This window comes from Conger conger, chromosome 6 (genome assembly GCF_963514075.1).
Source record: "Conger conger chromosome 6, fConCon1.1, whole genome shotgun sequence".
NCBI lineage: Eukaryota > Metazoa > Chordata > Actinopteri > Anguilliformes > Congridae > Conger > Conger conger.
In genome coordinates, this window is record NC_083765.1 from 27,240,272 (window position 1) to 27,257,435 (window position 17,164).

Sequence of the window (17,164 nt, forward strand, 5' to 3'; positions counted from 1 at the left end):
TAAAAAAACTTGTACGAGGCTACAGCCTGTGTTCTGTCACTTGCGGCACAAGGTTAATCTCTTTCATTTAAACACAGTCGTGAGGCAGAAGAATACCAGTAATTCCCCTCCAGCTGTCCCCTTTTCCATCGTTACAGCACACTCCACAATAAACTGGAGGTGGGGAGACCGCGGTTTGTAAGAAAATTGGGCGCAAGAAGCAGCAAACAGAAGTGCGGATGCCTGCTTTCTGACTAGGGCTCACTAGGAGCTTAGCTCGACACAGAGGCCGGACCATCAGGGACTGGCTCAGAGAGCTGAGAGATGACATCATCGGGCAGCAGCTATGCTTCTTGCTACAGCAGTACTTTACAACCAAAAAAAAAAGGACCGGACCAAAGCACCAGAACACAAGTGCGATATTAGGGCCAGATGGTAAAGGGCTTTGTAGCACGGCATATCCGTGCAATCCAAGAACAGCGAGTAAAAAACGACATTGTTCTTAGGTCATACCCTGTGGCAGCATGATGAAAATAAGAATTGTCAAAAATTCATACTCTTTTAAACACAAACAACATGACTAATTCCGCGCAGGTTGAGCTTGCAACCGGCCTACTCAATTCAGAGAGAAATATATTCATATGCAGGGTATTGCAGTGTGTGGAGTGTGAGTGTATCCATGTCTGTGCACATGTGTCTATGTATGTCTGTCTGCGTGTGTATTTACGTACGTCTGTGTGCGTTTGTGTGTGTGCTTGTGTGTACGTGTGTATAACATATATACTATGCATAAGTGTATCTGTGTCTGTCAGTGAGTGTGAGCACATGTGTGTATGCATGTCTGCGTTTGCTTCCACTGCTCTGTACCTGGGAAACAGGTTGCTAAGTGCTCCATCAGGGCCTCCTGGGTGACAGGCTTGCGTGCCGAGTTCATGGCTGAGATGGCCAAGCAGAGGATCTCCCCCAGCGGGATGAACTGCGACTGGCTGATCGGAGACATGCTGATGGGTGACACATCACCTGCGGGAGACCAGGAAAAGAGCACACTGGGGTCAGAGTTCAACTACACACACATCAAACGCACAGTGGTCAGGGGTGGCATGGCCACTTTGGGGAGAGGGTTCAGATGAGCACACAGAGGGGTTAAATGAGGCAAAGCAAGGGAGGGGGCTTGTCCGCGATCGCTTGGGGGAAAGGGTTGGGGTTATCTGAGGACAACAGATTTCCACACCACAGGAGTGAATATTCTCACTGATGTGTCATATTCAGTACAACAACAGCATGTCCTCCGTTGCAAATACTCTTCCTTAATACTGCCATTACACCTTGCAGGCTTGTTAGGTAACTCTCCTCAGGTGGGACATTCTCACCTTATTTTGACAGGATTTGTAGTTAAAAAGACACGAGGGAATCAAGACCGTATTTGGTCCGATTATGAAGCGAAAAAGTATTGGTAAGGCAGAAAGTGACAAGCAGAATATATTGCATTGCATTTTGTTAGAATTACTTAGGAGACAGTTTTACCCAGAAAAACGTAAAGTGGAAAACATCAGTTTTAGTCTTAGGAATACAAAAATAGAATATCAATCACAAGGTACTGAAGGCCCATAAACTGTATCATCAATACAAGTTATCTGAACAGAACATTACCACATTAGATTTTAAACAAAAGTAAATACCTCTATACAAATACCTTTAACATTATCCCAGATTTGAATATGATAAAGGACATCTCCAAACTATCTATTATCAGAATGTCATGTATACAACAAAAGATATCAAAAAATGAACATTATATTGTAATGGGTGCAACATTATGACAGCAACTAGCAAAGGCCACAAATGATTATTCAAATAATTGCTGCTTTAATTAAAAAGAAACAATCTGAAATGCATGCAGTACCTGGAATTATTATTTGCAATGCCTGAAACAACATCTTTTATACATAAATATTTCTGTGTTCAATATTTTCTGGCTTTCGTTTCTCATGTGGATTTCTTCTGCACCATACTGAGGAAAAGTGAAAAGGTTCCAAAGTATTACCTTCTTTTTTAAACCTGCACAAATTCTGTCTCCCCAAACTCAAGTCGCCCCCTCCCCTAAAAAAAGATCTGATTTGTCACAGAAGAGATGGCAGGAGACAGACTAAATGTATTGGATAAGGGTTTAAATATCCCTGAGAAGAGAAGCAGAAGTCACAGGAAAAGGTAAAGAAAGAAATAAATACATGCTCCATGAAATAAGAAACAGATTATGGCTGCCAACAATTTTGTCATCTCTGCTTTCATCCATGGCTCCTCCCTGTATTAATTACATTAAGTGTATTTCTGGCATTTGGTGTTGAATAACTGTCAAATTATAATGCAAGGAAAATTCAAGAATGATTCACCAACAGTACATTTTACATTTACATTTTAGTCATTTGGCAGACGCTTTTAATCCAAAGCGACTTACAAGTGCATAGGTTCTACCACAAGTCAAAGCATCACATCCAGAACTAGAAAAATACACCTGGACTGCTGTTCTAAACATATAGTCGTCATCATAAGTGCAATTTATTTTATTTTATTATTATTATTATTATTATTTTATTTTATTTTTTTTGGGGGGGGGGGGGGGGGGTTAGACAGGGATAGGGGTATCAGAAGGGGGGGGCGGGGTAAATCAGGAGGGGGGACTAAGGTAGAGTTTGAAGAGGTGTGTTTTGAGTCTGCGTCGAAATAGGGGGAGGGATTCTGCTGTCCTGACAGTGGTAGGCAAGTCATTCCACCACTGCGGAACCAGAACGGAAAACAGGCGTGAACGTGCAGCTCGACCGCCAGGTGCCCGTAGAGAGGGAACCGTAAGGCGACCAGAGCTGGCAGACCGGAGTGGTCTAGCTGGGGAGTAGGGAGTGATCAGGGATTGTATGTAATGTGGGGCAGTCCCCTTAGCAGCCTGAAATGCCAACACTAGGGCCTTGAATCGGATGCGTGCGGCAATAGGAAGCCAGTGGAGGCCAATGAGAAGCGGGGTGACATGAGCCGACCTGGGCTGACTGGTGATCAAGCGGGCTGCAGCATTCTGGACCAGCTGGAGGGGCTTGATGGCGCACGCTGGGAGACCGGCTAGGAGGGAGTTGCAGTAATCCAGGCGGGAAATGACGAGCGCCTGGACTAGGAGCTGGGTGGCTTTCTCCGTCAGGAGATGACGGATGCGGCGTATATTAAACAGAAAGAACCTGCAGGTTCTGGCAGTGGAGGATACTTGTGGAGCCAGGGAGAGGCAGTTATCAAGAGTCACCCCAAGATTCTTTGCCGTACGGGAGGAGGAAACTACAAAGTCCTCCACAGTCAGTGAGAGGTCGATTGACGGAGAGGACTTAGCAGGGATGTAGAGAAGCTCAGTTTTGGCAAGGTTGAGCTTCAGGTGATGGGAAGTCATCCATGCAGAGATATCAGCCAAGCAGGCAGAGATCTGTGTGGTGATTTGGGTGTCAGGGGGGAAGGAAATGAAGAGTTGGGTGTCATCAGCGTAGGAGTGATAAGAGAAGCCGTGGGAAGAGATAACAGAGCCAAGAGACATGGTGTATAGCGAGAAGAGGAGAGGCCCAAGAACCGAGCCCTGCGGGACTCCAGTTCGTAGGGGTTGAGGGTCGGAGAGTGCGCCCCTCCAAGTCACCTGGTAGGAGCGACCAGAGAGGTAGGAGGAAAACCAAGCGAGTGCAAAACCTGTGACACCCAGAGTGGAGTGCCTCAGTGACCGCGAGCAGGGCGGTTTCAGTGGAGTGGCCACTCTTGAAGCCAGACTGGTTGGGGTCATGGAGATTGTTGTGGAGAAGATAAGTGGACAGTTGGGAGCAGACCGCCCGTTCCAGGGTTTTAGCAAGAAAGGGAAGAAGAGAGACAGGCCGGTAGTTGTTCAGGGCAGAGGGATCGAGAGTAGGTTTTTTGAGGAGGGGAGTGACTCTGGCCCTCTTCAGGGAAGAGGGCATGGTGCCGGAAGAGAGGGAGGTGTTGATTAGAGAGGAGAGAAAAGGGAGAATGTCCTCAGATATAGATTGTAGGAGGGGAGAGGGGATGGGGTCAAGAGGACAGGTGGTCGGGCGGTGGGAAGTAAGGAGTTTCAGCGTGTCGGCGTCAGAGAGGGGAGAAAAGGAGGTTAGGGAGTTGGGGAGGGTAGGAGGGTCAGCAGGGGTGGAGGGTTGGGAGAAGGAATTGCGAATAGCATCGACCTTCTTTTCAAAGAAGGAGACAAAGTCATCAGGTGTGAGTGATGAGGGGGGTGGGGGGGGAGGGGGGGCCAGAAGAGAGGAGAAAGTTGAAAACAGTTTGCGGGGATTAGAGGCGGCCGCGTTAACAGTAAAGGCTTATGTATCAAAGACTATAGCAACATGGTCACACTATGTCTGTGACTATGAGCAATGAGTATTGCCCAGAATCAACCTCGATATACATTCCACATTACAGACACAATGCATGGACTTTTAGGAGAGGTTACATTGTCTTTTGGCACTTTAGTGAAAAGTGAAACAATATTACGAATTACCAATTACCTTCCTTACGGAAGCAGATAACAGGTTGGGAACCTTTTCCCAGTCCTGAGCCACAAAGTAAAAAATTGTTGGCTTTCTGGCTGTTCCCAAGGTACAGCTCCACTGGCCCAGCGGTCCGGTGGCTCTCTCTTCAGCCACAGGGAAGAAGCTCCACTCGTCCACCAGTAACCCGGTCCTCCTTTACAGGCGAGCGTACACTATACGACTCTCCCAATTCTTTTCTAATCAGGACCAAGTCATAAGAAAAAAGTTAGGTCTTCACGTCACTACCTGCTAGGTGTGAGATACTGTTCCAAAACTGATCTGACTGGCTTATAGGCTCCCAATTGCTGTCAGCTGTGAGAGGTCTTGCGAGCCGATTCTGTGTTTTGATTCCCGTTGATCAATCAGAAGGTGGTTCTGTTAAGTTTTTCGGATCTGGTCGGGAGCCGGTATAGTCTATGCTATCATCCGATCAGTTCTCACAATCTGGTATTACAAAGTGTGAGCTCCCGAGAGAATCAGAGGTTTTCCCGTGAGAAAATCTGATAATGTATGTTCAAGAACTCAACTACGTTCAAGATTTCCAGTAGTGATTGCTACATCAGCATTAAAACATTCACTTAAGAATATTCTAATCACATATTAGTTATCTCACACCTTATAGGGTTAACAGCTCTGAAACACATTCCCTGGTGCACCAAGGGCCACAGCAAAGAGAACATGTGGTCAGAACAACTCAGGAAGCAGGAAGTGGAAAGATACGAGACACACAGCACAAAATTACTCCTGGCACTGACAAAACTTTCATAAAGAAGGCCCAGAGACAGTCAGGTATGCTGTGGGGAACAGAAAGCCAGTAATGGCAGTCGGGCAGCTGTGAGACTGTCAGTCTTGTGAGGTTGATAGAACCATCCAAGGAGATACTATGGGAGGAAGAGAGGCAGAGAGAGAGAGAGAGAGAGAGAGAACAAGAGAAAGAGAGAGGGTGAGTGAGAGAAAGAAGGAAAGGGAGATGTTCATGGAAGGAGAGTATGAAAGAAACAAGAATGGAGAGATTGAAATAAAGGGTAGAGGGAGGTGCAGCAGAGGATCTGGATAGAGAGAGAAAAGCTCGCATCAAGAAGCAGGAGAGCGCTGAGAGTGCTAGACCGCTGATCACCCCAGCAGCCTGGGACAGCCAGCTGCACACACTGGAGGGGAGGAGGGGAGCAGCCAATCAGAAAGAGCGACAGGACAACAGCGCATGTGTGTGTGTGTGTGTGTGTGTGGGTGTGTGTGACCTTGCTTTAAACAGCTGTGCTGGCAATCGGCAGACACCTCCATGGTGGTGGTGCCGGGGGAGAAACCCGGGGGATGGGCGAGCTGAAGGAACAGGGAATGTCACCCTGGAAAAGGACTGAATGAAGTAGATCCGCATGAGGTGCTGACGCTCCAGTATCGGGCCTGCCGTGTGAAGTGAGGTCATGCTGCAGCACAAGGTCTCAGCCTGAACTCAATGGCACCACAGCACCGACCCAACAAGATCGGGGAGCAGCATCGACTCGTGTGCATAAACTGTAAACGTAAGCATCCACAACATGGCTTCTTCACTTAAGTCAGATAGCTCATCTCATGGCACTACCATAAAGTCAAGCTCAGGCCAATAGATAATTCAGGGACACTCCACAGCTGAAAGTTCTCAGTATTAAGCAGTTGGCTCAAACAAATCAGATAAATACTGCAAGTGTTGCGTACACCCAAATTCAGTACCAGATACGCCCCATACAGGGAATAGGTAACCACAATTAAGTTCTGAAAAACTTATTTGGAGATGGGCGCAACAGGTGAAAGTGCCACTCCCACCGGCTCTCCTGGGATTTGACTGATGTTCTAGCCTTTAATTGGACTAAAGTCTTTAGCCCACCTGCTAATCACGCAGTACTATCCTGAGGCTAATTGGCCTTGTGAACAGAGTGACCGCAATTGGCCCTGGAAAATAATTGTTTAAAACTCCCCTTGGGTTATAAAACTACAGTGTGCCTTGTTTGCTTCTCTGTTTTTTCATCATTGTTATCAGCAGTGGATTGTGGGTAACGGGGTGCAGGCAATCATGAAGGCTGAAAGCATGTCAAGCTGTTTCTATACCAGAGCAATCGTCACAAACTCCACATGTGGTGTTCAGGTTCTAAACACAGCTTTCATTGAGAAAGAGGGATAATTTAATCATCTCAGCAGCAACTTCAGAATCCAGGGCACATTTCTATTGACAAAAGAAGGTAAGCAAATACAGTAAATGTCTTAATTATTTTCAATTGTTTCCTTTCAGCAATAAGTCAAGCTTCCATATGGCTTTACAAAGACCTTCTGATGAGGGCTCAGTACCAAAGGCTGTACTTACTATACTATATATATTATATATATATCAACACAGAGTTTCCATTATATTGCCATGTTAAGACAGCTTCCCCTGATGAAGTAAATTATTTAAACTTTAGGTCTGTTGGCAGGCTTATCCAGTGCTGCTGAGCGGTGTTGAAAAGTGTCACTGAATAACCGTATGACCGGGGTTAAAACCTGCCGTTCAGGGACTAAGTGCGGTGCCCCCCAGCAATGTACAGAGCTATGGGACTGAGGGAGCTCTGTGATTGGCTGCTGTAGTGACAGTAGCTCAGAGGAGAAGGCCAATGAGAGGAGGTTCACCTCTGACATTCCATGAATTGCTAACTGGATGAAAGGGCAAAGGCCGAATGTTTTCCATTTTGTGCGAGCAGGGCTCATGCTGGAATGCACTTGCAATGAAATCACACACGGATGCACAGACACACGTAGACACACACCCGGCCTACCCACACATACACACACGTGTACATGTACACACACATACACACGCACCAACATCCCTTTTTTCCTCCAAAACAAATAGATTGAGGCTCTTGTGGCGATTTCAACCAATTCAGGCTTTTATCACCATGGTTTCCCAATATATCCCTGTAGTTTAATACAAATAATTGAATTTGTTTGTTATAAAAAGACAAAATTCAAAGTTTATGGCCAGTTCATGCATTCTTCACTGATACATTCTTTTTCTTGTTTTGTCATTCAAATAAAAGTACTCAATCTTTTTGCCCTTTTCAAAATCAAACACCTGCCCACATGACTTCCTCTGTGTTGAAGCCCGTCCACACCAAGAACAAAGTATATGGATAACAATGTGAGCATCCGCACTGATAAATGATAACCTTCTGTAAATAGTTTCTCAGCTATGGCATCTGCCATTTTGAATGTGATGCCCTATAAATTTGGATGGATTTTAATTGGCTGTCAGTGTTTCATCGCTCATGCAGCTGGAAAAAATAGTTCTGAAAGTGATTCCAATGATATTGTTTGTCACTGTCGTTTTAGTTGTGATGTGGACTCCATCCACTTAGAATTCGTTTTTTTAAAATATGTATTTATAGTTATTGTTATAGTTATAGTTCTTGGTGTGGGTGGGCCTTTACTAGGTTATTCAATGGGGGTCATCTAAGAACCCTCACAACCTGGTTTATCACGAGGAATCGCTGTGTGTGGGCCCTGCAGAACAGACCACTGCTCATCGGAGCTCCCTCACCTCTAAGTCACAGGCTGCAGCTAATCCCAGCTCTGCCCAGAGCGCAGAGGGTCAGGGGGTACTGTGAAGTCATGAGTGGGGGTTGCCATGGTGATTCTGAACAACACTGTGCAGCTTGTTTGTTATATCTTCGATTGCTTGATATTTAATCAAGTAATTCATTCAGTCATTTTTGTTATTCGACCGAAAGCCACCATCATCCAGAATACCAAAGACAATGTTTCTACCCAATCTTAATCTTAAATCTTAATACAGCCTGTTGAAGCTTGTCCTTTCCAACCAGCTTCAGTTTTACAGAAGCACAGAGTGAATCTTGATTACCAGCGTGTCCTTGCTCTGCTGTGTACAGTAATTCAGATTGTACAAATGTTTACAATCTCTGAATAATGCAGATTTCTATATAGCTTAAGAGGTTGCTGGGACATTGGGACACCTTTCTCAAACACGCTTTCATCCAGGTAAGCATCGGGAACAAGGACCTCATCGACACATAACGAAGCGCAGACAACGGGGGACAAGGTGACGCTTTTGAAAGGCTTATTGATTTTGAAGAGAACGGCACCTGGACAGAATGTACTTGACCAGTCTCGTTCAACTTCACCACTCCAAAATGAGTGAGGAAGGAGAGGAGAGAAAATGAGAGCAAATGGGTAGGACAGGATAGGGAGGACAGGTGAATGAAGAAAGGAGAGATGGTGGAGGATAAGAGAGAAGGAATAGATGGAAGAGGAGATGGAATACAAAGTAGCGAATGCAAGACAAATTCAAGCCGTAGCCTGAGAAGAGTCCCATCACCACAGAAAACCTCTAGCAGTCCCTTGAACCAGCCCTAACAGGATATTTTAGCTCTACCTGTGACCTTACTGCACTCTTTAGCTACATATTGTGTATACAAGCATAGTTTATCTTGACTTCCTATACTCAAATCACACAATATCTAAACTTCCTATAGTCATGACCTCAGGTGCCACACTTTCTGTATATCCTGTTCCTGTCCCACAGTAACTATACTTACTGTACTGACACCCACAGAACACACATGCTCTGTATTCACATTCAACTTTAACTTATTGATTGGTCACTTATTAGTCTTCTTTGTACTTGTATTGTATGTGGTACATTTTAAGCGTCTAATAAAAAAATGGAAGAAATTGACTTTAACTGTATTCATACGTATAGCACCACACTTGTTGTATTCATATCGGAGTTTAAATATACTTCCTAAACTGACACCGAAACTTCCAATTTCAACTATACTTCCTGTATTGACACAAACATCACCAACACTTCCTGTATTCACAACCAATTTTAACTATACTTCCTGTACTGACAACCACTGCACCCACACTTCCTGTATTAGCGTCAAACTTTAGAGGAGCACTGTCATGCTTGTTTCAGTTGATCGTGTTTGGATTAATTGCTTATATGAAATATTAAATTATACCTTCTGAAAAAACACAGGCTGGTGACGTCACTGGAAGTTTTGAGAAGTTTTGCCCCATATTTAGGAAACTGCTAGACTGACGGTGATTTTAAAAATGCCATCACACATGATTTAAGCATTTAATCCTGTACTGACACCAACACTATTCACATCCAGTTTTAACTATACTGTCCTTTCTGTACTGGTGTAGCTACACTTCTTGCACCCACAGTCCACTATAGCTACAACAATGTGTCAGCAAGACAGGAGGACATTTCCAAGATGCTTTGAGTATGATGGTCTGAAACACACGATGGATATGACAGTTGGGTTGTAATCCTTTCTTTCATGGTCTTTACGATCAGACATGCAAAGCATTTTTTTCTATATTGAGCAGACAGTTGTTACCTTCATGGCAGGTCCACCAGAGATCTGTACAGAGAAGCAGGGAGATGGACACAGGTGGACCAACTGAGCATAACTGGATACTTGCACATAGAAGACTAAATACAATGCTTTTCATCTGCTACCTCAGTTTTCCATACAGGCTAACTGTTAGAGTCGCAGGTGTGATACCTCATTATAGACAGGCAAGTGCTGGAACAAAAAAAAAAAAGTGCAAAGGTAGACTTTTTCCACAAAACAATATACATAGAAGGCTAGCGTCAGGCAAAACTTCCTAACCTCAACAGGGCAGTCATGTACTGGTCAAATCCATTACAAATAACTGAATGCATGTGCTCAATTTGCTGGGCAGATCAGAGAACACTCATTCAGGGAAAAAGATGGTCAGATACACACACACACACACACACTCACACACACCAACACACGCAACAGATGTCACAGTTTGACATTTAGGTGGCACATGTTATTGCTGAAGCGAGTCTTCCAAACAAACCCTCTGATTCAAACTAGTCCTTAAAATAGATTTCATTATTAAAACCAGGAGGAGGTTCCAAATTAGCCGACATTTAGCCCATTAGGACCGACTATCTGCAAGATCCAGCAACAAATGACACAGCATTACAAGTCGGCCTTTCACCTGGCTCTACCAAAATAAAGCATCTGCCTTCAGTTTAAATGCATGAGCAAGTCCCTGTGTTTGCATTATGTCAGCAACGTGAACACTGCATGGGACACAATCACTGAGCTGCTAACGAGTGTATGTCACACACATAGCAATCTCTTCTCACCAGCAACCACCCTGACAACTGCACAAGCAAACGCAAAGAGGGGGGAAAACAAATGATAAATGAATGTTAGGGGAGGGAGGGGCAGGGGTATATGAGAAGGTCTCAAATCCACCACGCGACTAAAACATGTCTCAAGACACCATACACACACATACTGTACACACACATACGCACTTTTCTCTGCAGAGAAGATGAGACGCAGATGAGACGGTGGAGGAAATTACCTCATTCATGCACGAGAGGGAGGGAGGAGAGAGAGAGAGGGAGAGAGAGAGAGAACCATGGGATTTTACACTTTGTTACTCCAGGGAGGGAAGCAGGAGTAGACATTTTCAGATGGTGAGTGCTCAACCCCAAGCTGTCGCACCTTCCCCGCTGCGTTGCCACGACGGCAAAAGAGACAGAGGTAAAGAGGGGGAGTGCGAAAGAGAGCAAGAGAGAGCAAAAGAGAGAGTGGGGGGGATGCGGGCACTTTGAAAACACACAGCCGTGCGGTCTCCAGCAGAGACGCATGGCTGAACTAACGGATGGCCGCTTCAGCCTCGTTTAAACAGGAGGTGAGTGGGATGAACCCCTAATTCCCCCCTACCAGGCACTCCTGCACACGTACCGTCCCCATGTTCACGCCAGCGGGACAGACGGCAGAAGCTTCCGGAAGCCGCAAACCAAGAGCACAAAACAGGCTGGAAGGGGGGAGGTTTCCAAAAGGAGGAGGGGAGGGGGGGGGGGGTAAAGCGTCATCTGAGATCTGTTCCTGGCTTTTATTGCAGAGTTCCTTATTCTACTGCAGGGAGTAACTCCGGGAGAGTAAAATGTTTAGAAAATCCACACAGGATGCACATAGTAGTAAACAGTTGCGCACGCAGGCAGTGCTCTTTGTCCACACGCACCTTCAATTCAACCCCACCCCCAGTGTTTTACAATACGTTCTGTCAGCGCCGTGTAGCGGCGTCTAATTAACGCACGCTGAAAAGGACAGGGAGGATAAGAGAGAGGGAGGAGAGAGAGAGTAATAAGATATTCAGTACCTTGGCTGTTCCTCAGACTCCCCTGCCAAACCCCAGCATATTCAAAGGCAGCTCTTTAGCTGCAGTCTTCAGACAAATGAGCATTCACTCTGGGCTTTTACCCAGCATGCTCCGGTCCACACAAAGACAAGAGAGGTGTGACCAATCACGTCGAGGCTCGGCAGACACTGTTTTTTTTTTTTTTTCTAAAGCTCCCTCCCAGTAATGCCCACTGACACACACACAGACACACGAGCGCGCACACACACACAGACACACGAGCGCGCACACACACACACACACACACACACACACACACACACACACAAACACACAAGCTAGTGGGCGGCCTCCTGAACCGGTCGTCATGGCAACGCATCCCAGTTGCTCCCTCTGGTTCCTTGGTTGCTTGTTACACCAGGTTTTTTTTTTTTCTCCTTTTCCCTCTCCCTAACCCTCTCTCTCCCCACTCACTCACTCCCGGCTCATGAAAAATTGAGGCCGGTGCGTTGCATGCTAGACTCAGCAAAAGCACGTCCAACCAGACCCCCTTCCCCCCCCACACAACCACCAGCCTGGCACCCCACCCCCACCCCTGCACCTCCTCTGTGCCGTCGTGTCAGATGAGTGCGTGCGACAGCGTGCTCTTCCCAGCCTGTGTTGTCGGTGCCGTGAGCATATGTGGCGATGGGGGCTGGGGTGGGCGGGATCTCTTTGTTATCTAATTAGAAGAGGACAGAACCTAAAACCTTCCCCCTGGGGAGGGGTCAAAACTGAGATGCCAGGGCAGCGTTAATTACCCCAGGACAAGACAGGAGCCACCGCGGCACTCAGCGCTCGGGCGGGGAGGTAGAAAACGACGCGAAGCGGCCCCTTCTTTCACGCGCCGAGAGCTGGCGCTCCCTCCGCCTTCCCCCTGTTTGTCCAGGCCGGCTCGCCGTCACAGTGCGATGACATCATCGTGCAGGGAAGCAGGCCCCGGCTGCCGCTGGCGGGGATCAGATCAGCGGTTTGTGACGAAGCTGTTAATACGGCGAGCGGGTGTGAAGAGGAGGGGGAGGGGCTGAGCGGTCATCTGTGAGTGGTGCTGGTGGCAGGGGACAGGGGTGGGGACAGAGGGGGTGTGTGTAAAGCCCCCCCCCCCCCCCAATGTGCAGCAGAAGATTTACGGTACTCACGTTTTACTTAATTACAGCTATCACATGCTCTAGATTCTATAAGCATGCCTTGTAGCTCTAAGCAAACCCACCCCCACTTCCCCCCTCCACCACAAAAAAACTCAATATTATGTCAGATCCAAGAGGGCATCTTCTTTCTCAGTGTGCTGGCTGTCTGCCTGTCTGACTGACTGAACTGGCCTGAGCCATGTTTGTGTTCAGGCACTGATAGCATTAGCATTAGCAGCACTAGAGCCAGAGTAAGGCTAACTCAACACCGCTACAACCTTCACTTGTATGAGTGACAATAGGGGGTGTGGGTACAGTGCAATATCAAACTGTGCAGGGTCAAGCTTTTTTTAAGAGGGGGGGGGGTGAGGTGTAATTTGAGCCTGAGAACGGTTGGGAAGTGTCAAACACATTTTTGAGGGCTTGACCCAGGAAGCATTCTCCAGTCACACACTCCACCACAGAAATTAAACCAGACAGTGTTTCCTCAGGATGTTCTCAGATGTTCTAACATCACAAAGGGCTTTTGAACTTCTCCCACCAACTGCATCTTCCCTCTACGCCCCACCACAAGGAGCACAATAAGCCACACAGCCTATTTGTGATTAGCCTCACCTCCCAGAAGCAACAACAACAAAAAGAAACATCACAGTCTTTCTCTGTCTTGACCTATTTTCCCATGAGAAGAGACAGCAAACATCCAGGCAGGGTCAGTGAGAGACCCTTCCCCTGGTCACTCATTTACTCCGAAGAAAATACTAAACCAGACAAGCAAAAACAAGTTGCATTTGTTATTTGAGTCTCCAATTTCTATGCTTAGTGCTAAAGCTAAAGATAGGATCTGGATAAGAATCCTGACTGACAAAATGGCATCTCCCACTCCCTTGTTTGATAAAGGACAGACAGGTGTGGTCAAGGGTACACAAATTCTGTTTATTATCCGCCCACTTCCCTTTAGAGACTCAAATGTCAAACTCTCAAGTCAAACAGGTGGTTTATCTGAGGCCAGAAACACCACAAACATATCCTGGGGGTTCCTCAGGGCTTGTAAAACATTTAACATTAAACTGTTGTTGTTTTTTTTGGTGGGGGAGGGGGGTATGGACAGTTGAGATGTGAGGGTGCTTAAAAAAACAATGATAGTCAAAACCATGACAGTGCTGTTATTCACCATGACCTCACCCAACCTTGCAACTTGCTGTAGAAGAGTTGTAATAATAGTTGTGACCTGGGACATCTCATCCACCAGGGATGACAATGGAGCAGTGGGGATTCTAGGTGTAACATGCTGGGTAATCTATCAGGGCCTCCACACTCAAAGTTAGACCTTTTCTGGATTACAAAACAAAACAGGGTAGCTGGTAACACATCTCCCCGCTGAAAAAACAGCTCAAGCTAGGTTTTGAAACAGCTGGTAGCTTGGTGACCAGTTCAGACCAGCCCTGAACTGGCAAGCTACCAGGACGAGCTGGTTGACCAACTCATACCCAGCTAGACTAGCTTGAACAGCTGATCATGTTTACAAAGTTAAACATGAAACATTTCTTCAAATTTTAATGTAAGATTACTTTTTATTTAAATTTTTTACAGTTTCAAAATAATAATAAAAAAGGAGAAAGGCCCTGTGCAAAAGTTTGGGAGCCCAGTCAGTTAGTACTTTGTAACTCTATAACAACTATAACAACTAGCAAACGCTTCCTATAGTCAGCTAAGAGTCTTTCAATTCTCGATTTTAGAATTTTCCCCCATTCTTCCTGGTGAACTAGCTGAGAACTATTCTTTGATCTCACCACATATTTTCAATAATAAGTGTAGGGAATGTGGTGGCCATTGCAAAACCTTCATCTGCCTTTCCTGGATGTACTTCATGGTTGATTTTGAGGTATGCTTGGGATCTTTGTATTAATGGAATATCCAACATTTCTTCAACTTCAATGTCTTCACTGACCTTCGAAAAATAGCCTCTATATTTTCTTAATATTTGGTGGAATCCATTCTTCCTTCCACTCTCACAGTATTTCCTGTGCACCCAGCTGCCACCCAACTCCAAAGCATAATAGATCAATCTCCATGCTTAACAGTTGGCAAGGTGCCCTTCTCTACAAAGGCTTCACTTTTTTTTTTTTTTTTTTGCATACTTCAGACACTTAATTTTGTGTTGAGGTCGTAGGAAAGGGTTCTTTCCGGCAACTCTGCCATGTAGATCTTTGTTTGTAAAGTATGGTGTACTGTTATCCTGTGAACAGCTAGACCTGTGTCTGTTCATCTTTTTTGCAGCTCTTTTGCAGTGATGTGTGGGTTCTTCTGAGCATTTCTCACCAGGTCCCGGGCCATTCCATCTGAACATTTTCTTACCTTTTCTTGACTTCACCTGTTCCATTTATCTACTATTTTCTAATAATGTTTCAGACAGTGAAAATAGGCAGTTTGAAACGTTAAGTGATTTTTTTTGTAGCCTTCTCATTCTTGGTAGAAATGAACCATCTTCATTCTGACATATTTGGACAACTGTTTAGAGGAACCCAGACAGACCAGACAGAATTGTCACTGCAGTTGGTTACTTTAGTCATGGAGTTACTTGAATTAAAAGTTCAGCCCTGGAATTATATTCACCTGACTCACTGAAGCCCAACGAGTAAATCACTGGAGTTTGGGCCTTAGTAATCTTTTTAAAAAGTAACAAAGAACAATCCAAACTTTTGCACAGGGCCCTTTTCATTTTTTATAGTTTATAAACAGTAAAAATGAAAATAAAAAGCAATCTCATGTTTAACTCTGTAACATTTACAGCTCAGGTTTGCTTCTGTTCACTAAGATATTAATTGTAAAAGGCTTTTTGACCAGGGGTGTCCAAATTTTTGTATATATGACTGTTGCTGGATTTTACAGCAGGGCTGGCTAAGGCACCGTTCTCGTTCCAGTGCATGGATGGGCCTCACGGTCTGGTATAGGATCCCGACTGTGTCAGTGCTAACTGTGGCCAGTAGCTCCACAGGGTGATGCATAAAAGTGTTAAGTGTTAAGGGTGAAGTGTTAAGGGTTAAGGGCTAAGGAAGGCCCGGTCAGCAGGGATCCTGCAGGTTTCCCGGGTAAGCTGCTTGTGAAGCATCTTCCTCCGACTCATCTCCGTGCAGGCCCAACTTGTGAGCAGCAGTGTCAGAAGACGTGTGGCTTCACACTGCATGCTTTGGAGCAGAACATGTGCTTGTCGGCACTCCTCCAATTTGCAGCACTTCCTGAATACCTGCTACACCATCAACTCACAGCCCCTCAACAACATGGGTCCATTTTACATTTTATAACCGTGGCCTAAAGTCCTGACAGCACTTCTGACCTAATCTACTGTCATATTTCATATTTCACTGTGGCAGTAATGGGAATATTCCGAGTAGACTACATGGAAAACTCATATAATGAACAGCAAGTCTAGCTTATACTCGGTTTTAGACCACCGGAAACCAGACATGGTTGTGATAGTCTGTCAATATCTCAGCACACCAAAATACTGATCACTACTTACTCATGTTCCTCCAGGTTCTCCACAATACAAGTGTACAGACACTTGATTGACAAGTCTGGCCTCCTAACCTAAAAATCTAAACGTGTGCGCGAGCACCCACACACTTGCGCACACACACACACATTTAAATCTCAAGGACATGCAGTCCCGTTTCAGGCAACAAGCCTGGATTGTGTGTGTGGTGACCCCAGTGTTAGTGGAATACATTAACATTTATTCATTTGGAAGGATGTCTTTTGTCCAAAGTGACTTACAAGAATATTATGGTGAGAAGGGCAGCTGTAGAAAAGGGTGCTCAATCAGGTGACACAAATTAAGCCGAACCAGGAGAGTAAGCAGATACGTTAACAAAGCTAGGTTTACTGAAGATAGGTCATGTGTTCTCACTGAGTTTAGAAGAACCAGCGATCGCAAGGTCCTTGCGATGACAGAAAGACACGGACTTACCTCTTACAAATGTCAGCAAGGAAGAACTGGAAATTTGTTGCATGTTTTGCTTGCATACGTAGCTATAGCTATTTGTCTTGTTCTAGAACTGTTTGAATTACATCTCTGTTGATAACAATGAAAATGTATATCTGAATGAATGAAGAAATCGCATTTCCTTAACGTAAACGTAAATGTCCTTTACAGGATTTGACATAGGGGGTATAAACACATACTCTGGTAAGGGATGAAAATGGATCTTATTATGGAAGGGTCAGACAGAGCCTAAATCAGCACGATGGTACTCAAGCTCTAAGCACATCTTTCCCAATCTCTGAGGC

The 17,164-nt window shown here is 45.4% G+C and overlaps 1 protein-coding gene across 3 annotated transcripts in view; it reads right to left on the bottom strand.

The window, feature by feature from the left end:
- stox2a (storkhead box 2a) overlaps positions 1-17,164 on the bottom strand; it is a 77,439-nt gene that overhangs the window by 14,443 nt on the left and 45,832 nt on the right. For 2 of the 3 annotated variants that reach the window (XM_061244225.1, XM_061244226.1), the window contains exon 2: positions 847-999. In XM_061244225.1, the coding sequence (XP_061100209.1) occupies positions 847-999 (153 nt within the window). Of the gene's footprint in view, positions 1-846; positions 1,000-11,732; positions 11,853-17,164 lie in introns of those variants that run through there. The other variant, XM_061244227.1, reaches the window with a different exon arrangement.